The sequence below is a fragment of the Equus quagga genome, chromosome 8, assembly GCF_021613505.1.
Source record: "Equus quagga isolate Etosha38 chromosome 8, UCLA_HA_Equagga_1.0, whole genome shotgun sequence".
NCBI lineage: Eukaryota > Metazoa > Chordata > Mammalia > Perissodactyla > Equidae > Equus > Equus quagga.
The window spans coordinates 116,611,080-116,636,122 of record NC_060274.1 but is presented as its reverse complement, the minus strand read 5'-3'; the positions used below and the strand labels follow the sequence as shown (position 1 = coordinate 116,636,122).

General features: G+C 42.3%; 1 protein-coding gene across 12 annotated transcripts in view; it reads left to right on the top strand.

The window, feature by feature from the left end:
- SVOPL (SVOP like) overlaps positions 1 to 25,043 on the top strand; it is a 127,854-nt gene that overhangs the window by 10,246 nt on the left and 92,565 nt on the right. For 7 of the 12 annotated variants that reach the window (XR_006889727.1, XR_006889726.1, XR_006889728.1 and 4 more), the window contains exons 2-8: positions 635 to 753; positions 928 to 1,019; positions 9,965 to 10,063; positions 15,586 to 15,657; positions 17,472 to 17,596; positions 21,452 to 21,515; positions 22,513 to 22,638. Coding sequence is in view for 9 of the 12 variants with exons in the window: in XM_046669342.1 (XP_046525298.1) it covers positions 672 to 753; positions 928 to 1,019; positions 9,965 to 10,063; positions 15,586 to 15,657; positions 17,472 to 17,596; positions 21,452 to 21,515; positions 22,513 to 22,638 (660 nt within the window). In the remaining 3 variants the exon portion in view is untranslated. Of the gene's footprint in view, positions 1 to 634; positions 754 to 927; positions 1,020 to 9,964; positions 10,064 to 14,699; positions 15,063 to 15,585; positions 15,658 to 17,471; positions 17,597 to 21,451; positions 21,516 to 22,512; positions 22,639 to 25,043 lie in introns of those variants that run through there. The other 5 variants (XM_046669343.1, XM_046669346.1, XM_046669347.1 and 2 more) reach the window with 5 other exon arrangements.

Here is a 25,043-nt window from a genome sequence, read left to right as displayed (position 1 = left end):
TACTCCGTGGGTTTCTGTTGGAATTAAATGAAAATGATACATGGGAAAGCACACTATTATATATGGTTACACTGTAACCACAGGATCTATGGGAATGTAAAGTGCTGGCTATTGTAATTATTTCTCTGTATCAAAGGCCATCTTCACTCCCAGTCAGAGGATGCTATTTGTCAAATTGTCAAGAACTCACCTGGCCCCCGACTCAGGGTTCATTACTAGCCACTGGGACCAATTGTCTCATTTGACCATTTAACCTCTCCATGTTTCAAGTTCCTCATATGTAAAATGGTAATAAATTATAGGAGCCAGCCCGGTGGTGCAGCAGTTAAGTTCCCATGTTCCACTTTGGGCAGCCTGGGGTTCCCCGGTTCAGATCCCGAGTGTGGACATGGCGGTGCTTGGCAAACGCCATGCTGTGGTAGGTGTCCCACATGTGAAGTGGAGGATGGGCACGGATGTTGGCTCAGGGCCGGTCTTCCTCAGCAAAAAGGGGAGGATTGGCGGCAGATGTTAGCTCAGGGCTAATCTTCTTCTTCAAAAAAAAAATTATAATACCTACTTCATAGATTTTCTGTGACAATTAAAGGAGACTATGTACTCATATTTCTTTTTTTCTTCCCTCCCCTACTTCCAGCAGGGAAGCCGTGTGGGGAATTTAAACCATTTAGAAGATGGCAACCAAGCAGACAGAGCCAGTCACCGTCATTAGCCTTAGGAAGTTGAGCCTGGGGACCCCAGAGCCACAGCAGAAAGGTAAGATGATCATAGGAGTCTCCGGTCTTCAAGTTGCTGCTTAATCTTTCCCCGTGTATTTACTAGTTTTTATAGCAATGAATTGGTTTTCCAACCTCCTCCAGGATGAGCAGTAATCTACACACTTTCGCTCCCCACAGAAGCTGTTCCTTTCACTTTGCCTTTCCTTGTTAGAGCCGAAGACATTCACTGTGGAGGAGGCTGTGGAGACCATCGGATTCGGACGTTTCCACATTGCCCTGTTTCTGATCATGGGCAGCACTGGGGTGAGTGCTCCTTGGCGATCATCTGCATCTCTCGTTGTTGGACACGTAGAGTCTTCCAGTGATCTCCAGCTTGGGGTTGTCCATTCAGGGAGGGGTGTGAAAGGGAGCAGCAACCCTGTGAGGTGGACAACCCAAAAATAATTTTCATCTACCTTTGGCAGGTGTTTGGTTATGAGCAAATGAATATCTGTGTCTGTATGTTGTGGAAATTCAATAATCATTTTAAAAAATGATTTAAATTGAAGTACTGAGAAGAGAGGAGAAAACTGTCATATTATTCTAAGAAAAATTAGACACATGGTCCTCAAACATTTTGTGCCTAAGAATCACCTGGGACACCTGCTGTACTTAGAGCTTTGCAGATCCTTTCAGTGGCACTGATGAAGGTTTGTTATTTACCATCTGCTATTTTGAGGAAAGAAGAGTTGACAGCTCAGTCCAGGGCTTTCACAAACAGTGGGCTGTACTATGAAACCACTACAGTTTCCCCCTTTTGTAGGTGGAGTGAGAATATGTTAAGAAGCCCATATTGAGATGTGTAATGATAGTGATCACGAGACAATGGAAAATCTAAGACAAGTGGTCAACAAAACAATGGTTTCAGGTAGGAGATAAAGATAACTAAGAGGGAGACGGAGAGCAAACTCTAGAGAGCCCAGACCCTCACCACTCAGCCAAATGGTATAAGAAAAAGGAAGACGTGAGGAAAAGGGGGCGGAGCAAAATGGCGGGGTGAGCTGACCCGGGATTCTCTCCCCTCCAAAATACAACAAAAGATTGGAAGAACTGAATTTCAGAGAATAAACATAATGCCAGCTCATTAGAGACCTACAATACCAAGAAGGCGGAGATCATAACCTAGCTTTACACCTTTGGAGGCGCTGGAACGGTAGGAGAGAACATTGCTCCCTCCCCTAGAGTCTGCGATGGCTGTGGCGCGGGTCGGGAAGGAGCGGGGGAGGGGCCCCGCGACCGGGGGATCATCCAGGACTCCTGCCGCTGGTTCAGTGGAGACCCGCTGACGGGGGAAAGCTTCCGTCCTCGGGGAGCCCATAAATCAAGGGCCTTGGGAGACCAGAGAACAGAACTGATCTGAACCCAGACCGGTGCGTGTGAGTAACAGCCCCTCCCCCCCAGCAAAGCCAGTGGGCGCAGCCATCTTGCCCCAAGGCAGAGAGCTAACACGCTGCTCTCGACCCCCATCTAGTGGCGACAGGCTGTAACTGCAAGTGAATTCTACCACCATGAGGAAAAAACGCTCCTCTACCATCCAGCAATTTATAAAAGCCCCAGACCAGAAGGAAAACAATAAAAACACAGAATTAAGTCCTGAGGACTTGGAATTAGGTAAACTAAGTGATAATGAATTCAGAGCAGCTATAATCAAAAAACTCAATGAGGTAGAGAGAAAGATAGAGAAACAAGCTGAGTTCTGGCGTTACTTCACAAAAGAGATTGAAATCATAAAGAAGAATCAAACAGAATTACTTGAGATGAAAAACACAATGGACCAGATAAAACAGAATACGGATTCCCTGGATGCCCGTGTAGACAACATAGAGGAGAAAAATCAGCATAATCAAGAACAGACAGGCTGAATGGCGCCAGACAGAGGAAGAAAGAGAACTAAGAATTTAAAAAAATGAGGAAAATCTCTGAGAGATAATGGATTCAATGAGGAGTAAGAACATAAGGATCATAGGAATTCCCGAGAATATGGAAAAGGAAAATGGAGCAGAGAGTGTGCTTAACGAAATTATTGAAGAGAGCTTCCCAAATCTAGGGATCAACGGAGAAATGTGTGTAGAGGAGCGTTTTAGATCTCCTAGATTTGTCAATGTAAAAAGACCTACTGCAAGGCACATAGTAGTAAAGTTGGCAAATAGGAATGTTAAGGAGAGAATACTCAGGGACGTAAGGAAAAAAAAGAGAATAACCTATAAAGGAGCCCCTATCAGACTGTCAGCGGATTTCTCTACAGAAACCCTACAAGCTAGGAGAGAATGGAGTGATATATTCAAAGCTTTAAAGGATAAAAACCTTCAGCCAAGAATACTCTATCCAGCAAGAATTTCCTTCAGATATGAGGGAGAAATTAAATCTTTTCCAGACAAACGGAAGTTAAGGGAATTTGTAACTAAAAGCCCTCCATTACAAGAAATCCTCAAGAAGGCTCTCATACTTGAAAAAAGAAAAAAGGGAGAAAGGGGACACAATCCACAGACTAGGGAGACCGATGGGTAGAACCAGAACAGGATAGCAAATATTGAACTATAGCATTAGGGTAAAGGTAAGGAAACTACCAAAACAAGGACGATCTTAGCACTCTAACCACAAATTAATAAGACGAGTTGGAATAAAAAATGAAAATAATTATTTAGGAGGGGAAGAGCAAAGGGTCTAAATCAGTATTGGTCAAGTAGGTAAGAGACCACCAGAGAATAGACTATATTATACACGAGATTCTAAATACAAACTTCAAGGTAGACACTAAAATAAAGTACAAAACAGAGTGACAAATCATAAATAAGGAAAAATCTAAGGAACCCAGCATAAGAAATTGCAGTATTAAATGGGTAGTCTAAAGCACACAGGAAAAGAAACACAGGAAAACAAGATAATGAGTGACAGATTAACAGCATTAAGTCCACATGCATCAATAATCACTCTCAATGTGAACGGATTGAACTCTCCAATAAAAAGACACAGAGTGGCAAAATGGATTAAAGAACAAGATCCAACAATTTGTTGCCTCCAGGAAACACACCTCAGCCCCAAGGACAAACACAGACTCAGGGTGAAGAGGTGGAGGACAATACTTCAAGCAAATAGCAAGGAAAAAAAGGCAGGTGTTGCAATTCTCATATCAGACCAAGTGGATTTCAAAATAAGACAGGTAAAGAGAGACACAGAGGGACAATATATAATGATCAAAGGGACACTTCATCAAGAAGAAATAACACTTATAAATATCTATGCACCCAACACAGGAGCACCGAGATTCATAAAGCAACTATTAACAGACCTAAAGGAAGATGTTAAAAACAACACAATAATAGTAGGGGACCTCAACACCCCACTCACATCAATGGACAGATCATCCAGACAGAAAATCAACAAGGAAATAGTGGAGCTAAATGAAAAACTAAAACAATTGGACTTAATAGACATATATAGATCACTTCACCCTGAAAGAGCTGAATACACATTCTTCTCAAGAGCACATGGAACATTCTCTAGGATAGACCATATGTTGGGAAACAAGGCAAGCCTCTACAAATTTAAAAACATTGAAATAATAATAAGCATCTTCTCAGATCATAGTGCTATAAGGCTAGAAATTAATTACAAGAAAAAAGCAGAGAAAGGCACAAAGATGTGGAGACTAAACAACACACTACTGAACAAGCAATGGATCATTGAAGAAATTAAAGAAGAAATAAAAAAATACCTGGAAACAAATGAAAATGATAGCATGCTATACCAACTCATATGGGATACAGCAAAAGCTGTATTAAGAGGAAAATTCATCGCAATACAGGCACATCTTAACAAACAAGAAAAATCCCAAATAAGCAACCTTAAAGCACACCTAACTGAACTAGAGAAAAAAGAACAAATGAAGCCCAAAGTCAGCAGAAGGAGAGAAATAATAAAAATCAGAGCAGAAATAAATACTATAGAAACGAAAAAGGCAGTAGAAAGGATCAATGAGACAAAGAGCTGGTTTTTTTGAGAAGATAAATAAAATTGACAAACCACTAGCCAGACTTACAAAGAAAAAAAGGGAGAAAGCTCAAATAAACAAAATCAGAAATGAGCAAGGAGAAATAACAACAGACTCTGCAGAAATACAACAGATTATAAGAGAATACTACAAAAAACTATATACCAACAGAATGGATAACCTAGAGGAAATGGATAAATTCTTGGACTCCTACAATCTCCCAAAACTCACTCAAGAAGAGGCAGACAATTTGAACAGAGCAATCACAAGGAAAGAGATTGAAACAGCAATCAAAAACATCCCAAAGAATAAAACCCCAGGACCAGATGGCTTTCCTGGGGAATTCTACTAAACTTTCAGAGAGGATTTAATACCTATCCTTTTCAAGCTATTCCAAAAAATTAGGGAAGATGGAACACTTCCTAACACATTCTATGAGGCCAACATCACGCTGATACTAAAACCTGACAAGGACACCACGAAAAAAGAGAACTACAGGCCAATATCACTGATGAACGTAGATGCAAAAATTCTAAACAAAATTTTGGCAACCAGAATTCAGCAATTCATCAAAAGAATCATACATCAGGATCAGGTGGGATTCATACCAGGGACACAGGGATGGTTCAACATCTGCAAATCAATCAACGTGATACACCACATCAACAAACTGAGGAATAAAAACCACATGATCATCTCAATAGATGCAGAGAAGGCATTTGACAAGATCCAACAGCCATTTATGATAAAAACTCTGAACAAAATGGGCATAGAAGGAAACTACCTCAACATAATAAAGGCCATATACGACAAACCCATAGCCAACATCATACTCAATGGGCAAAAACTGAACCCCATCCCCCTGAAAACAGGAACGAGACAAGGATGCCCTCTATCACCACTCTTATTTAACATAGTACTGGAGGTCCTGGCCAGAGCAATCAGGCAAGAAAGAGGAATAAAAGGAATCCAAATAGGGAGGGAAGAAGTGAAACTCTCGCTGTTTGCAGACGACATGATCTTATATATAGAAAACCCCAAAGAATCCATTGGAAAACTGTTAATCAACAACTACAGCAAAGTTGCAGGGTATAAAATCAATTTGCATAAATCAGTAGCATTTCTATACTCCAGTAATGAACCAACAGAAAAAGAACTCAAGAATACAATACCATTCACAATCGCAACAAAAAGAATAAAATACCTTGGGGTAAATGTAACTAAGGAAGTGAAGGACCTATATAATGAAAATTACAAGGCCTTTCTGAGAGAATTGGATGACGACATAAGGAGATGGAAAGACATTCCATGTACATGGATTGGAAGAATAAACATAGTTAAAATGTCCGTTCTACCTAAAGCAATCTACAGATTCAATGCCATCCCAATCAGAATCCCAATGACATTCTTTACAGAATTAGAACAAAGAATCCTAAAATTCATATGGGGCAACAAAAGACCCCGAATTTCTAAAGCAATCCTGAGAAAAAAGAACAAAACGGGAGGTATCACAATCCCTGACTTCAAAACATACTACAAAGCTACAGTAATCAAAACAGCATGGTACTGGTACAAAAACAGGTGCACAGATCAATGGAACAGAATTGAAAGCCCAGAAATAAAACCACACATCTATGGACAGCTTATCTTTGACAAAGGAGCTGAGGGCATACAATGGAGAAAAGAAAGTCTTTTCAACATATGGTGCTGGGAAAACTGGAAATCCACATGTAAAAGAATGAAAATTGACCATTCTTTTTCACCATTCACCAAAATAAACTCAAAATGGATTAAAGACCTAAAGGTGAGACGTGAAACCATAAGGCTTCTGGAAGAAAATGTAGGCAGTACACTCTTTGACATCAGTATTAAAAGGATCTTTTCAGACACCATGCCTTCTCAGAGAGGGGAAACAATAGAAAGAATAAACAAATGGGACTTCATCAGATTAAAGAGCTTCTTCAAGGCAAATGAAAACAGGATTGAAACCAAAAAACAACCCACTAACTGGGAAAAAATATTTGCAAGTCATATATCTGACAAAGGCTTAATATCCATAATATATAAAGAACTCTCGCAACTCAACCACAAAACATCAAACAACCCAATCAAAAAATGGGCTGGAGACATGAACAGACATTTCTCCAAAGAAGATATACTGATGGCCAATAGGCACATGAAAAGATGCTCATCATCGCTGATCATCAGGGAAATGCAAATCAAAACTACACTAAGATATCACCTTACACCCGTTAGAATGACAAAAATATCTAAGACTAATAGCAACACATGTTGGAGAGGTTGCGGAGAAAAAGGAACCCTCATACACTGCTGGTGGGAATGCAAACTGGTGCAGCCACTATGGAAAACAGTATGGAGATTCCTCAAAAAACTAAAAATAGAACTACCATACGATCCAGCCATCCCACTACTGGGTATTTATCCAAAGAGCTTGAAGTCGGCAATCCCAAAAGTCCTATGCACTCCAATGTTTATTGCAGCACTGTTTACAATAGCCAAGACGTGGAAGCAACCTAAGTGTCCAGCAACAGACGAATGGATAAAGAAGATGTGGTACATATATACAATGGAATACTACTCAGCTGCAAAACAGAACAAAATCATTCCATTTGCAATAACACGGATGGACCTTGAGAGAATTATATTAAGTGAAATAAGCCAGCGAGAGAAAGATAATCTGTGTATGACTCCACTCATATGAGGAATTTAAAATTATGGACTAAGAACAGTTTAGTGGATACCAGGGGAAAGGTGGGGTGGGGGTTGGGCACAAAGGGTGAAGTGGTGCACCTACAACATGACTGACAAACATTAATGTACAACTGAAATTTCACAAGATTGTAACCTATCAATAACTCAATAAAAAAAAAGAAAAAGGAAGACGTGAGCTGGAGACGGCACATGACAAGTTCTGATGCGTCTCTCAGAACCCTTGCGCTCTCAGGAGACAGTCTAGTATAGAGAGAGAGAAAGGCAAGACGTGTTCTAGTTCTCCTTTTAAAATAGCCAATAAATAAAACAGGGTAGAACATTTCTTCATCTATAAAGTAAGGTCTCACCTAGGCTCCAAATTTTTAAGATTCCATATTTCAAGGGACTAGTAGGTAGGAATGGGTAGGGTTTTATCATCAACTCTCCTTTCTTTCAACCAGAACATCTCCACTTCTGTTTTGCATATTTGGTTTCTAGTATGATTTCCTTTCATGGTCCCCTTGGCTTAAACAGTGTTGGAAACTCTCTGCATCTTTTACCTTCAAATACATTGGAAACTCTGTGTTTTCTTCCATAACAGCCCTCTAAAAAGTAAAAAGAAAATGGAGAAATTTTTTACCTCCCCAAATCAATCAAACCACCCATATAAAGGAAGTGCGTCTCTATTAGTTGTTACCTATATTAGACAGAGGGTGCCATTATACTCCTCTTCCAAGCAACAATTCTTACATCTATCTAGGTGGCCCTAGATGTTCATCTCCGATTCTCGTCCATGGAGATTGTATGTCTGTTGCATATTTACATTTGACGTTATTGCGAAATGGCTCCTGCTCTTCTTTGAGTCTTTTACGGGCTGCCTCAGTTCTTCCCAGCCCACCAGCTGGGAGAGGCTTTTGACCAGGCCTCCCCCTCCCTATCTCACACTCACAAAGGAAAAGAGAACTGTTTATTTGAGTGTGGTAACCAAATCCCTCCCCTGATCTTAGGGTGGGCTGTTTTGTGGATCAGGATCTTCTCATCAGAATAGATACGTTGACAGCAGTGGGCATGCCTCTTGTTCAGAGGCATTGGAGCAGTAGTTGGGTTTCAGGGCTTCATGTGACCAGGATGTGTGTAATAGCATCACAGGACTCCTGCGTCGTGGTCTTCTCTAAGGTCTTCCGTGAGGTCTTCTAAGACCTTCTGATAGAGTGCTGCTCCTCTATGCCCCCCTCCCTCCCTCCTGGCTGCTCCCTCTCCCATAAAGCTATTATATCAGAGTAGGACAGAGCCTTCTCTCTTATTGGCTTATTTCCTCCTAAGACATTTTAGTAGAGTGGAGTCCTGATTAATATTGACCCAACTGCTCTATATTACTGAGGAAGATAAGTTTAATAAATCAAACATTCTTCTGAGGTCATCATGCTACCTCTTATTCATGATACTTTTGGGGCTAAAACATACCAGCTATCTGAACTCCAAACACTACTATAATACTAAAAGGGGACAAGCCATTATGATATACTTCAAATTCCCACATATTAGCTAACATCACTATACCTTTTCCATCCCAGACCCCCAAGTTTCACAAATACAAATTGTACCATAATAAATAATGCATACAAATATGCTATTGTTATCAACAGAACATGTCCCAAGTTCATGTTTCCTCCCTTTAATTCCCCCTTTTCCTTCCTGATACCTTGTCCCTGTCAATGATGTCATTATTCATCTCTTCCTCCAGACACAAAACCTCAGAATCACCTTTGACTTCCTTCTTTATTATCCTGCACTGAATTTCTATCATCTATTTCTGTTTGTTCTTTCTATTCTTTTCTAGCATCTACTTCATCCTTTCCCTGGGAAGTAAACTCACCCTGGAATATATATGGATAGAGGATGATATTCAAACTTTCTATTGAAAGAAATATTTAGTAGTATATCTTACAGTGTTTACTAAGTAGACGTTTTTTCCTGATGATGAACTCATATTGTTTTGTACTTGTTGCTTTGTTGTTTTCTAGCTTTCACGAATCTTGCCTCCCCATCCTAGCTTCTTGAGATCAGGAATTATTTCAAAAATCCATTTGCAAGGGGTATGCCCTGAGATCTTCACTATGAAGAGTATAAAACAACAAAGCTGGGTTAATGTGGATGCTGGTGGTTAGTCAGATTCACTCCCTAGCGAAGTGACTGGCTTCCGTGCAACACCCTCACAGTGTTACAATGCGAATGCGTGGATCAGCAACGTCACAAGCAAATACGTGTCATAAATCTTTGAGGGCCTTCTCAAATCGTTCAAACTGTAAATGCTACATCCATGAAAACTAAAGTTCCATACTTCTTTATCCAACTAGCAGTGCTGAGTGGGTACACAACAGGTGCTCCCTAAGAGCGGGAGGGGTAGGAGGAGGTTAGGACTCGGAGGATGATGGACAGACAGACATCGGAAGAAGTAAAGACAGACTAGCACTTAGACATGTCACTTCCCTCCTTTTTCTTTAAGGTGGTTGAGGCCATGGAGATCATGTTAATAGCAGTTGTATCTCCCGTCATCCGCTGTGAATGGCAGCTGGAGAATTGGCAGGTGGCGTTAGTGACCACGGTGAGTTCCTGGTTCCTGTGCTGTGAATGAGCTAACTGAGGACCCAGAGATTCTGCTCCCCTGTCCCCATCCCACAGGGCCCAGAGCCAAAGGATACCTCACTACTTGGTGTGTTGGCCTCCAAAGCTCATGGGTTTGTGGGACCAAACTAGCATTTGAGGCCTTTCTGCCCTTCCTGTTTTCCCCTGGGAAGCATAACATTGAACTACTTATTTTCCAACTCCTGGCGAGAGCCCTGAAGAGATAAATGTGAATCAGAGAAAATGACCCTTGAGTCATGGGTTAGTTATGGCTTAACTAACTATTAACCGTTAGTTCAGATTACTAAGAGGCTACTTAGTTGGGCCATAGTCACTTAACCAATCACCAAATCACCCTCATTGAACTGTATTGTGTTACTCATCCAACTTTTCTCAAAGACTATTTGGAATAACCTTATGGTTGGACACTGAGTTTTGCCACAAAGTGGAATTAAGGATATCACCCATCATTCTTTCAAAAGGTACTTATTAAGTACCAATGAATTGCCAGTAGACTGCGTGTGTGCGTGTGTGCATGTGTGTTGGAGGGAGTACAAGCAGTTCCATGTTGTGTAAACAGAAAGTGAAGAAGAAGGTGCAATGGGAGGCAAGGTTGCAGAGACAGGCGGGGGCGGGAGGTGGCTCAGAGTCTGCCCGTGGACTCCATTCTGTAGACCACTGCAGGCCGCTACGCCCCAACTTGGGCTGAAGTGCGCAGCCCTTCAAGCAAAAAATAGTTGGCACAAATATGTATGACACTTTTTCAAATTACCGTTTTGTATAACAAAAATCAATTTTACCTAAAACGCGTCATTGACTTCATGGTCATTATGTATTCCTCATCAAATGAATATTAAAGTACACCTTTTATCATGCAGAGCTCTGCTAAGTCTTTTTGTAATCTCAAAAGAGGCTTTTCATGCATAAAAATGTTAGAGGCCACCCTGTGGATGATGGGGAGACATTGAAGGGGTTTAAAGAGGGACACGGTCAGTTTCTAAGAACCCTGAGGAGAGACGGCTGGAGGGTAGATATGTTAGGAGGCTGTGGCAGTGGTGAAGTTACAGTGCGTGGAGGTGAGAAAGTGTGTTCTGGAAATAGTTAGGAGGTAACGTTAACTAAGGCGGTCACATCAGCCAAGGAGGTCAAAGAAACACAAGGCGAGGAGTAGAGCGTTGATTTACTTGGGTACTGAAGTTGGTTTTCACGAAGGCAGAACTTAGAGGGGCTAACATCCTCACCAAAAGAGGAGAGCATTTCGGGGGCAGGTTGATGGTGATGGGTAGAGGATGACAGAGTCAGATGGCAGAGGCCTTGAGGAGGATAAGGCTCCGTAAGAGAGTGCGAGTTATGGTCTGAGGCTGGCAGTGGAGAAAGCCCGAAGTTTCCCCCTGCCCCCTCAACCTTCCGGGGCTTGTGGGCAGAGAGCAGTGGAAGGCTTCAGGGGAGAGGGTGTCCCCACCTCTCACACACTCTTAACCAAATTTTACCTGGGAATTCTCAAGTGTTTTGGGAACCAGGAAAAATTCTCCCTCACCTGAGTAACTGATCTGAGCTCTCCTCTCAGATAATGTGTATTATATGCCCAGTAGTGTTTATTTCTGTGTCTTGGAGGCCAGGAAATTTGGAGGCCAGTTTTATGCCCAATCATGGCAGCAAAGGTACAAATCTGCACTTATTCTCTTAGTTGCATTTCCCTCATGAAAATTCCTCTGTTATTAATCCTGTGGCATCTGCTCTTTTTTTTTTTAGAAAAGAGAGAAGGTACAAATTGCAATTAAGTGACTCCGCCATTTTTCATTTCCTGTTACACGTAAACTATAGCTGCAACTGAGAAAGTATTCCTTGTCAATCCTTGTACCCTGAGAGTGATTGCTGTGCAATTGTAACCGCTCCACAACCCGCATGTAGCGTGTCTTCGTTCCTGAGAATGTTGCATCTGTCACTTCCACAAAATTATGCTTATTTTCCTTGACTTACAATGGGGATATGTCCTGATAAATCCACCGCAAGTTGAAAATGCATTTAACATACCTAACCTACCAACCCATCATAACTTAGCCTAGCCTACATTGAATGTTCTCAGGACATTTACATTAGCCTGTGGTTGGGCAAAATCATCTAACACAAAGCCTATTTTATAATGAAGTGTTGAATATCTCATGTAATTGACTGCAGACTGTACTGATAGTGAGAAACAGAATGGCTGGACGGGTACAGCATGGTTATAGGTGTACCAGTGGTTGACACTTGTGATCATGTGGCTCCCTGGGAGCTGAGCCTGCTGCCCAGCATCATGAGAGAGGATCGGGACACATGTTGCTAGCCTGGGAAAAGATCAAAATTCAAAATTCGAAGTACTGCTTCGAATTCAGTTTCTACTGAATGCATATGGCTTTCACACCATCATACAATTGAAAAATCATAAATCAAACCATTGTAAGCCAGGGACTGTCTGTATTACATGGCAAATTTCTGTATTCACAGCTCCCATTTCATTGGTTACCTTTATATCATTTCTAATGGTGCCTAAAGAGGATCCTTAAAGGGCTGGCCCTGTGGCATTAGTGTTTAAGTTTGGCGCATTCTGCTCTGGCCGCCTGGGTGCACAGGTTTGGATCCTGGGTGTGGACCTACAGCACTTATCAGCCATGCTATGGCAGCAACCCACATACAAAATAGAGGAAGGCTGGCACAGATGTTAGCTCAGGGTGAATCTTCCTCAAGCGAAAAAAAGAAGTGGCTCCTTAATATCAGCAGTAATGTGACTTCCCTTGTTAGGTGGGTCACAGCTCAGAAGACTTCTCTAGGTGATGAAACTCATCTAAGATGTGACTGTTTTCCTGCTCTGAGTTCCTCATGTCCTCCTGTCCTTTACTCTCTGTCATCCTGGCTGTGGGTCCCATCGGACTTTGGCAACTGTCCTCTGAGCTCAGTGACCACAACCTCACTAATGGGAGGGGTGCAGAATGATTTAGCAAAGAGGCAACATTTTCACCATCTCCCGGGTTTCCCAGCTCCCAACTCCACATCCACTTTCTGGGTGAGCAGTTGTTAATGAGTAACCCAAGGACTGTGGGTGAACTATGTCCCCACGTTTTGTGAATAAGAGAGTTAGTGCTGAAGAAACAAAACTTCATGTGGTGCATAAATCAGAAACAGGAGAGTCATTTTAATACTAAAAATAAGTATCTGCAGAAAAGAGCAGACGCTCCAAAAGGCAAGATGGGGAGAGAGGGAGGGAGAGGGAGCTTTATGTCTCTATGCCATCTCCCACACAGGGTTACAGAGTTCACAAGCTTTGGGGTTCACATAACGTTTGAGTCAAGGTTCGTGTTCCAGACAGGCAGTAAACAACTCAATCTTATGAAAGTCATTTCTTTATACTGAGTGGAAAGAAAACAAGAAAGAAAATAAAAAATCTGCCACTTATGGGAGAGAATAGAGTAAATTTTAAATTTAATCTTATTTGACTATTTCCTTCACCTTTATTAATTGGCTAATTTATTATTTTTTAATTTCTTTTAGAGATTGGCACCTGAGCTAACAACTGTTGCCAACCTTTTTTTTTTCCCTGCCCAAATCCCCCCAGTACATAGTTGTATATTTTAGTTGTGGCTCCTTCTAGTTGTGGCATGTGGGATGCCGCCTCGGCATGGCCTGAGGAGCGGCGCCATGTCTGCGCCCAGGATCCGAACCAGCAAAACCAGGGCCACTGAATCGGAGCGCACGAACCCAATCACTCTGCCACAGAGCAGGAGCTGGCCCTTGGCTAATTTATTTGAATCCAGTTGCAATTTAGTCTGTTTACACAACACAGCATCTCAATAAACAAAAATATTTTAAGTCCATAGAGGCAGTTTCCTCCCTGCCTTAGGCGGTTTGTCTGTTGCTTCCTTTTATTCAAGTCTGGGAAAAAGAAAAACTGTTCGTTCACCTTTCTCTTCTTGGAGGAAATTTGATAATTTCTGGCTCCACAATAGAAACTACTTAAATTCCGGGGCACCCAAATGTTGGAATTCATCAACTGATATGATTTTTTAAAATATTGAGTGGTTGACATTAAAAAAAATATATGTTTGACAAGTAAGGCCATTAGAAGAAGAGAAAAAGGTAGAAAATCTTGCCACCAATTACCATCACCTTTCAAAAAAGAAGGGCACATTACTACCAATAATCAGAAAGAAAATTATTCCAGATTGAAAAGAGGCCTTCATATTTAATAAATTTAGATTTATGAAAATGTATCACATTGTCCTTATTTTTACTGTTTTGCTGAGGACTGGTTAGATTTCATCACAGTGCAACATCCACCCCAGGACTTTCGTTTAGAAAGCATTAGCTTTTTCCCTCCCAGTCCATCCTAGAAAGAACGGTGCACAGAGGAAAAGCATAGCTTTTGTCTTTCAAGCATAGATATGATGGGTTCTTTGTGGGGGTTTTTTTGTTTTTGTTTTTTTGTTGAGGAAGATTCACCCTGAGCTAACATCCATGCCAATCTTCCTCTGTTTTTTGTATGTGGGCCACCAGCACAGCATGACCACTAAGAGAGTGCTGTAGTTCCACGCCTGGGAACCAAACCCTGGTCGCCAAAGCAGAGCTCACTGAACCTACCCGGGATGGCCCGACGTGATGGTTTTTTATAGTTCCCTGTGGGGGAAATGTGTTTGAGTCTTCCTTATGAGGAGTGAGGAAGGGAGAGAAAGGGAAAGCAAAGCAGGCAGCAGAGAGAAACAGAGTTTTTCACTGAAAAAGTGTTAGAAATGCCAGCTAACACCTGTCCTTTGATTTCCCTGGAAGCAATCAGTCAGGGATCTGACTAGAAAGGAAAGCAGGTGGCACTGGAACTGCTCGAAGCGGGAAAAATAAGCTTCCTGAAGGCACAGACGTCGGATCACAGCTCAGGCTGACTGAAAACGCTGGCATCGTCTCCAGGTTCTTGAATTTTTTCAGGGTAGGACCAGCCATTGTGAGAACAAGTAAGGAAAAGAAGTGCGTTTATTAGTTTTGAAGAGTGTTTCTAAATGAATGATGGGTTTTGGTATTTGTTTAAAGTTTATGTTCACCTGTAGTAACATAAAGGAGACTCCTTCTGGAAGTCTCAACTTGTGTGTGGAATAAGGCAGAGCACACACGACTATATTTTCATCTTTTTCTGTAATTAAAATGGAAATTTACAATTATACGTCTGAGCAGAGTGGGCCAATGCCGTCATCTCGGATCAGAGGGGCAGCAGATTCCTGCTCCTTCGACCCCCGTTTCCACCTGGTGGCAGTGTCGCCAGGCACGCGGTCAGCCGATGAGACGCATCAGCCTCTGACGCCTGGACGTGTGAAACAGGACTCAGGGTTGTGCTTTGTGAGAACCGTTTCTTCAAGTCCCACCCCTCACGTCCCAGTCTACTTTTAGTGAAGATGAGTGAAGCATGCATGAATTCATGCAGTGAATTAGCGGATCATAACAACTCTGTTTAGAGGATCATTTCTCTCGCCCCACCTACAGATGGTGTTTTTTGGCTACATGGTATTCAGCATCGTCTTCGGCCTCTTGGCTGACAGATATGGCCGCTGGAAGGTAGGTTGGTCTCGAAGGGTGATTTGGGATTTTCTCTCGTGTATTCCTCTGTGGCCATGTCACCCCTGCTCTTTACTGGACATTTCTCTCTGAACACCCAAGACAGAAAGTGCGGAAGTGTCCTTCTCTGACATCACAGGCCTGGGTTCCGGGCTTGCCTTCTTGTTTTCTCGTCTTTCCCTAAGGTCCCTCTCCCCCGACCTCATCCCCGGTGTGATGGGTACGGAGGCGATGGATGCGCAAAGTTAGCACACATTATGATGTGGGAACTTCCACATATAAACGTAAGAAGCTTCACATTAGCCAACGTTGATATAGCTTTGGAACTAAGCCGCTTGCTCAAGGTCACACACCTACTGAGATTAAACATCAGGACACGGACCCATGTCTTCTGATTACAAACCCAGATCTCTCTTCTTTTCTAGTCTGATTTCTAGTGGGGAAGGCCTTTCTAAGGGGAAACACAAAGGGAGAAGCTCCCAACGAAAACATTAACAGAATTGGCTGTATGTTTTGAAGCACACAAAATAAATATCATAGACTCATAAATTAATCAGACAGCACAAGTATCTCAAAAAATGTGAAGAGTACGAAAAGGCATTTTATAAAAGAAGAAATACGGGACCAGCCGTTAGGTGCACATGTCCGCTTCAGCGGCTCGGGGTTCGCCATTTCGGATCCCGGGCATGGACATGGCACCGCTTGGCAAGCCATGCTGTGGCAGGTGTCCCACATATAAAGTAGAGGAAGATGGGCATGGATGTTAGCTCAGGGCCAGTCTTCCTCAGCAAAAAGAGGAGAATTGGCAGCAGTTAGCTCAGGGCTCATCTTCCTCAAAAAAAAAGAGGAAAAAGAAATACAAATGGTCGAGAAACCTTGAAAAACATTCAGTCAGAGGAGTTAGCAAAAGCAAAATTACAAAACAAGACAAAAGTTTTTTGTATCGAATGCGTATCAAACATCAAATCTATAAGGAATTTTTCTTTGTCTTAAAGACCCTGAAAGTTTACGGACACTCCCATGTACTATTGGTGAAATTTTTCTCATCATCAGCTTGGCAGTATGAATTAAGAATTTTGAGGATATCCATTCTCCTAACCTGATAATTTGCCTTCCAGAAATCTAGCCTGTTGAGATCATCAGAGAACCACAAAGATTTATGCATAGGCGTCGTCACAGCTGATTTTAATAGCAAGAAAATGTGAAAAAACCTCAGCATTCAACAATTGGGGAAAGGTTGATGCATTACATTACATGTATTGTAGTATATCTTTCCACTAGAATGTTTTGCAGCCATTAAAAATACGCTTTCCCTTACACACAGGGGAAATAGGATAAAACTGTGTCAAGAGTATTCTCTCTGGGATGCAGAATCAAGGGTGATTTAAATATTTTTATTGATCTTTTTCTACTATGAACTTGTATTATTCTTATAATTAGAGAAAAAATTAAATTTTCTCCTTATACACATTCCAACACAATGCTCCATTGTGTTCCTGACACCCCTGTGAGCAGGGCTGGCAAGTTTTTGCATTCGGATTTACAAGTTCAGGTTCCCGCTACCTGTGAGGGTGGACGCAGCTGGGCAGTTTTGAAGAACGGTCTAAACTCAGAGTGTCTGGGCTTTCAGACAATTGAAAGGCATGGATTGTATTGTCTGCTGGTTGTGTGAGATCAGTGGGCTGGCTGTAGGTTAGCTCTTCAGAGAAGCAGACATCTGGCTGAAAACTAAAAATCACCTTTAGAAGTTAGGTTTCCTCCCCTACTTTCCATTGAGACAGGTCCCATTAATATGTCTCCTTTTGTTGCTTCAGATTTTGCTCATCTCGTTCCTGTGGGGAGCCTACTTCTCCTTGCTGACCTCTTTCTCTCCCTCGTACATCTGGTTTGTCTTCCTGCGGACAATGGTGGGCTGTGGCGTGTCCGGCCATGCGCAAGGGTAAAGTCTTCCCCTAGAGGATCCTTGAGAGAGATGTGTGCTCACCCACCGATACTTACACCTACACTGTGCTTAATGGACTCATAGCATCAATAAGTTGCAAATGTATAGACTTCTCTTGTGCTAATTATTTTTGAGCTTTTTAAAAAAGTGATGGCTGCTTATTCCACTAGAAACTATTTGCTCATCAAAACGATGTTTGATGGTGTGGCTAGCGGACTGCTAGATTGAGCGTGTGTTAACTTTTTGGTTCCTAAGGCTGATGATTATTTTTTAGATGAATAATATTTTGTTAGACTGAATGGGAACAAAAAGTGCCATGTTAGGTAGGTAACAAAAATATCAACCCAAACACCATCTATTGATTTCTTGAGAATTTGAGGGAAGAGTTTAGCTTGACCGTAAGCACCTTTAACATTTAGGAACAACCGTTTTACAGTGCCATTGCCCTGTAATTTAAGACTGTGTCAAAGTGAATTTGCAAAGCAGGCTGAGATGTGTTGAAAGAGCGGTGCTGCGGCTTGTCTTTCTTCTGCCCTTGGATAGGTGTGCAATATCTTATTGTGCACGGGCAGGAAAGTTGTTATGCTAAATGTTCAGCAACTTGGGAGCCTCCCTTTAATTAACAGGACCCCTCAGGCTATTCTCTCCCCAGGGCCTTGGAGCAAGTTACCCTTAGAATGTATTAGGAGATGTCAAAGCACCTAATTATTACCTTAATGTGTTAGGGAAAGAATTGTTCTTCCCTGGGGCATGAGTTAAGCACCACTCTGAGTTTTGAAGGCATAGAAGAAAAGAAGTTAGGTAGAATTTTAAAACATCCCTCAGGCAGCCCGATAAATATGGTAAACCCCCCAAATTCTGGCTAATAACTGCAACAGAGAAGAGCGATTAGAACGCTGATGGAATATGATTCCACTTATTCTTGTACTCACAGATTTAACATGTACCTAATTAGAAACCTGTGCCGTGATTGTCCTCATTAGTTGGGGAAACTGTCTTCTCTTGGATGTATTTTAATTTCCTGAGTGTGTCTTAGAAAAGAGAATCAGGCTTAGCAAAACATTTTGCCAACATTTCTCTTGGCAAAAGAGATAAGGCTAATAATATCTCTTCAGTGGTAAGAGAACTTTGGGAATAGATTACTTTGACTTTCAACAATTTTGGGAATAAAAATGTAAACAAAAGAGTAGTTGTAAGTTTACTTCGTATTGTCCTCTTACGTGTATATTAGCTGTAACAATTATATATATATATTTTTTTATAATTTATTTTTTTAAGGTTATAAAAGTTAACATCCTTGTGAAATTACAGTTGTACATTATTATTAGTCATGTTGTAGTTACACTACTTCACCCCTAGTGCCCTCCCCCCACTCCCCTTTCCCCTGGCAACTACCTATCAGTTCTCTTTGTCTATACGTTAACTACCACCTATAAGTGGAGTCATACCGAGTTCGTCTTTCTCTGTCTGGCTTATTTCACTCAACATAATACCCTCAAGGTCTATCCATGTTGTTGTGAATGGGACAACTTTGTCCTTTTTTATGGCTGAGTAGTATTCCATTGTATATATATACCACAACTTCTTTATCCAATCATCAGTTGCTGGGCACTTAGGTTGGTTCCACGACTTGGCTATTGTGAATAATGCTGCAATGAAGATAGGGGTGCATGGAGCTTCTGAAATTGCTGATTTCAGGTTCTTAGGATATATACCCAGTAGTGGGATGGCTGGGTCATAAGGTATTTCTATTCTTAACTTTTTGAGGAATCTCCATACTGTTTTCCATAGTGGCTGCACCAGTTTGCATTCCCACCAACAGTGTATGAGGGTTCCCTTTTCTCCACAGCCTCTCCAACATTTGTCACTCTTGGTTTTGGATATTTTTGCCATTCTAACAGGTGTAAGGTGATATCTTAGTGTAGTTTTGATTTGCATTTCCCTGATGATTAGTGATGATGAGCACCTTTTCATGTGTCTATTGGCCATCTGTATATCTTCTTTGGAGAAATGTCTGTTCATGTCCCCTGCCCATTTTGTAATTGGGTTATTTGATTTTTTATTGTTGAGTTGTGTGAGTTCTTTATATTATGGAGATTAACCCTTTATTGGATAAATAACTTGTGAATATTTTTTCCCAATTAGTGGGCTGTTTTTTTGTTTCAATCCTGTTTTCCCTTGCCTTGAAGAAGCTCTTTAGCCTGATGAAGTCCCATTTGTTTATTCTTTCTATTGTTTCCCTCATGTGAGGGGTTATGGTGTCCGAAAAAATTCTTTTGAAGCTGATGTCAAAGAATGTGCTGCTGATATTCTCTTCTAGAAGACTTATTGTTTCAGGCCTAATCTTTAAGTCTTTGATCCATTTTGAGTTTATTTTAGTAAATGGTGAAAAAGAATGGTTGATTTTCGTTCTTTTACATGTGGCTGTCCAGTTTTCCCAGCACCATTTGTTGAAGAGACTTTCTTTCCTCCATTGTAGGCCCTCAACTCCTTTGTCAAAGATTAGCTGTCCATAGATGTGTGGTTTTATTTCTGGGCTTTCAATTCTGTTCCAAGTAACAATTATATTTTGATGTTTGATTGCCTAGGAAAAACTCTCTTCTGTTTTCCTTTACACACGTGCACTCACTGCTTCTGACAATACTTCACTTCTTTTTTTTAACAATACTTTACTTCTAACACTGATGTGTGGATTTTTTCCCACACCAACCAATTCTCTGACACCAACTGGATGTCCTACAATTCAATTCCATTCTGACTCTAACCAGAGTTAGGGCAGAACTCACAGGTTAAGGGCCCAGTCCCTTAGACGGTCCCCTACTTCAGGCACCACTGGCAAGTAGTAGATCCTTAGCTTACCCACCACTTCCGTCCAATCGGGTACAAAGTGGAAGTTCCTGGGACTTTGTGCTTGGATTTGAGCAATTGCTAGAGTGGTGGACACAACTCAGGAAAACAGTTTACTTACTATTGCAAAAGGAGTATTTATTACAAAGGATATTTGAAAGGATACAAATGAACAGCCAGATGAACAGATACGTAGGGTGAGGTCCAGAAGGGTCCCAAGCACCCTTGAATGATGGAAGCCCAAGAGCTTCTGTCTTTGCAGAGTTGTGGTGTACCACTCTCCTCACACGTAGACGTGTTCACCAACCTGGAAGCTCTCTGACCCTTCTGTGTTAGGGATTTTTATGGAGGCTTCACCGTGTAGGCATGATTGATCATTTATTCATTTTCCAGCCTCTCTCCTCTCTCTGGAGGATGGAGGAGTAGGCTGAAAGTTCCAAGCTCCTTCACAGCAACGTGGATGGACCTCGAGGGTATTATGTTAAGCGAAATAAGCCAGTCAGAGAAAGACGAACTCTATATGACTCCACTCATAGGTGGAAGTTAATATATTGACAAGGAGATCTGATCGGTGGTTACCAGGGAAAAGGGGGGGTGGGGGGAGGGCTCAAAGGGGGAAGTGGTGTACCCACAACATGACTAACAATAATGTACAACTGAAATCTCACAAGGTTGTAATCTATCATAACATTAATAATAAAAAAAAAAAGTTCCAAGCTCCTAATCATGGCTTGGTCTTTCTAGTGACCAGCCCCCATTCAGAAGTCCACCAAGAGTCACCTCATTAGAACAAAAGATGGTTCTATTCCCCAGGAAATTCTAAGGGTTTCAGGAGCTCTGGGTCAGAAACCAGAGTCAAAGGCCAAATATTAGCGGGAAGCACAATGATGAATGTCTGTGTTTTTTAATTCTTTATCTCTGTGACAAGAAAAATTACGATTGTTATCAAAAGTTATTTGGTTTTATAAAAGTGCAATGATTGTGTCTTCCCTGCTTCCTGTTTAGGCTAATCATAAAGACGGAATTTTTGCCTACAAAATATCGAGGCTACATGCTCCCCTTGTCTCAGGTAAGGGGCCACAGGAATTCTCCCCAGTCTTCTGATACTATGGGATATGACGTACATGGTTTTCCTCCTGGCCAGTTGATTGTTCTTTGATTAGCACACCGCCTATTGCTTGGTACCAGCCAAAGAGTATTGGAAATGCTTGATGCCAGAGGTCCAGTTCCAAGGTTTTCTCAGCCAGGACTTTATCATCCAACAGTAGCGTTTAGAACACAGTAACCCCTTCCTCAATAACCAGGGAACATTGCAATGGCTGGTTTCACTGGAATGATAGAAGCCCAGGAATGCACATGAGAGGAACTTTCTCCCCTCGCTGAGTCTTCAGTGGAGAGACTCAGCTACTATCCCTTTCAGGGCATGGCACTTCCCTTCCAAGGGTACTGGTGTATGCAAGTCTGTAGCTGAACAAAGTTAGTTGCTCTGTCATCTATGTTCCTATTTGTCACATTCTGTGGTGATTTCCATTATTAAATGGTGAATTCCTGCAAGGTAGGGATTCTATTGTGTTCATCTTTGTATCTTCCTAGTATTGAGCATCATTTTTGGCACACGGTAGGTACCGATAAATGTTTGCTGAAAGAAACACAGGACTTTGAGAAGCAATGAAAGCAATGTGCTGAAAATATCTTTTAAAAATCCTTTTCCCTACTTGCAAGTCTTGCATTATAATAAAATCTTTTTCCTTCACCTCTAAAAAAAAAAAAGTTACTGTCTTGGGGCCCGGATTTTTAAAACTTTGGTGACATTACTGTCCTCTGTCTAGCTGAGTCTCCCACTTACATGTAAGCAAACTGAGCCGCAGAGAACTGCAGTGACTTTCTCAATTCATCCAAATCCTGGAGGTAGTCCTGGGAGGAGAACCTGAACCTTCCGCCCCTCAGTCAAAGACTCCCAGCTCGCCCTGTCATACTGGTAAACTGTTAGGCAGGGCGGCTCCTGAGAGCGGAAATGTTGAGCACATTTGATAGGAGGAATTTTAATCTTCCATTTCTCTCCCTAGGTTTTCTGGCTTGCTGGCTCCCTGCTTATCATCGGCTTGGCCTCTGTGGTCATCCCCACCATTGGGTGGCGTTGGCTCATCCGCATCGCCTCCATTCCTGGCATCATCCTCATCATGGCCTTCAAGGTGAGGGAGCTAATGGGGCATGAGGAAGCTCACCCTTCTTGTCCTCCTTTCCAGCTGGCCCAGTGGCCTTTTTGCCCCAGAGATATCTTAATCATATCCACCTCTTTCCTTTATCCCAGAATCTGTCTCAATCAGCTTGCATCCCTCACCCCCTTTAGCCTGCCTTATCATTTATTCCTGGAAGTCTCTTCTGATAACTTGACCCTATTTGGGCTGACCTCTCTCTAACCTCTAGTCCTCATGCCTTTTACATGTTCTCAGGCCACAGTGGACCTGCTAGTTTGTTCTCCTTCTAACCTATAAGCTGTTCAACTGTAGAATGATCATCTTCCTTAGCTTCTAGTAGAATTCTGCTCATTGTTCCAAGACAAAGTTGGCAGCTCAGTGGAACTGGGATCTGTTTTCTGTTTGTGTCACCTACCCCATGGAATCAAAGTATTTCAGAATTCAGAAGGGTCCTTAGAGTCATTTATTCTAAACCTCCGCCAATGCAGGTATCCCCTGTCTCTGCCAGAACACGCCCAGCTTCAGGAAATGACCACTTTATAGACACCACAGCAGCTGCCAGCTCCAGGCAGCCCTGGCTGTTGGGAAGCTCTTTCTTATGTTGAGCGGAACTTGCCTCCTCAAGAATTTACCTGGGGTCTTAGTACTTCTGTCTGGAAAACGGAGGTCTATCTTCAAGATGATATCCCTCAAAATATTTCAGAATCCGGCTCAACCAAGGCTTCCCTTCTCTAAACTAAACAAGACCATTACCTTCGACTCTTTCTCACAGCACCTGGTCCCACAGCCCTGTCTATTTTCTTCTGGATGAAGCCAGTTGGTCAGTGTCTTCTCTGAAGAGGACTCTTGCTCAGCCTCACACACAGGCCCCAGGTGCTCTGGAGCCGGGGGCTTAGCGGGCCTGCTGCTTCCTGTGAGCAGACTGTCTGCCTCTGTTTGTGCGGCCTAAGACTGCGTGGCTTCTTAGCCAGCTTCACCCCACAGTTGGACTTAGGATTAGCTACAACCCCAAGATCTGTTCTAAGTAAGTTGTTTCCAAGCCTGGACACCTGAAACCTGTAATTGGGGATGGATATGTTTTCTTAAATCCCAATGTAGCACTCTACTTTCAAATAGTCACATTTCGTCATGTGGCTTTAGCCCCATATCCCATATTGCCTGGGTTTACCGCTAGGGAGGCAGTGCGGTCTGTTGGTTCTGGAACCAGACTATCTAGACAAGAGTCCTGGCTCTACCATCCTGGGCACATCATGCCCCCCCCCGCCTTTGTGCCTAATGAATAGTGTGTATCTCGTAGGGCTGTTGTGAGTGTCAGCTTAGAAAAAAGAGGCAATTGCAAAACAAAAGGAGAGCGTTTATTTGGGGTCTTAGAACTGAAATTCGGGCAACACAAATTCTGGCAGCAGCCAGAAAAATGTCCCCTTGAGGAGTAAAACTCAGGAGTTTTTATTAGCAAAAAGGAGAGCCCAGAACAATCTCTCCAGTGGTTTGGTAGGGAGCGTAAATTTATGTTACAGTTCGTTGGCTTACTCAAGGACATCTTGTTGCTACCAGAAAAAGTATATTTTGCAGTCCTTCAGAAAGTCCTTCCTCAGCAAATAACTCCCTTTTGGCAAGTCAGCAAGGTCAGCACAGTTTCATTTTTTTTTTAACAACTCATTTCACATGAGGATTAAACAAGATCGACTATAAAACTCTCTTCATTTGGTGCCTGGAACATGAACAGTATTCCATGTGTGTCGGCTGTGGAGCTTTTAAAAAATCATTATTTTGAATCTTGATCTTGTCGTTTAGTTCTTCACTCTCACGTTGAGTATAGACCAGGCTCAGCACAGATTCCAAGGCTAAAAAGATACACAAGACACAGTTGAAGCCTTTAAGGAGCTCTAGCCAATCAGAGAGAGATGGATACAAATGCAAAGAGCGATAATACCACCTTGACTTGGACAAGTGCTGGAACAGCTCAAGTTCTGTGGGTGCTCAGCGGAGAGAGTGGTTTATTCCAGTGGGGTTACGCTGTTGAATTTGGACCTTGTGGAGTAGAACAGACTGCCTCGGACAGCCAGAGAGTGTGGTGAGGGCACTTTGGCAGGACTGATGCACAAGCCCGGTCACGAAGGTGTGAAAATGCAGGGAGGCTGGAATGGTGGAGTCAGGGGTGCTGGTGGCAGACAGCCTGTGTCCAGATTATGAAGGGCCTCGAAGGCCGGGGGTGCTGGAGGTGTGGAAGGGGTTACGTGCCGGGAAGCTGGCACGTGGCAGTGTGGACCCTGGGCGAGAGGGAAGACTGAAAAGGCGAGAAAAGCAGTTAGAAAGTGTTGGAATAATCTCACTGGGAGATGAGGAGGACGTGAACAGCCTGCTGGCCGTGGGAATGGGGAGGAGGGTGCTGCTGGGGG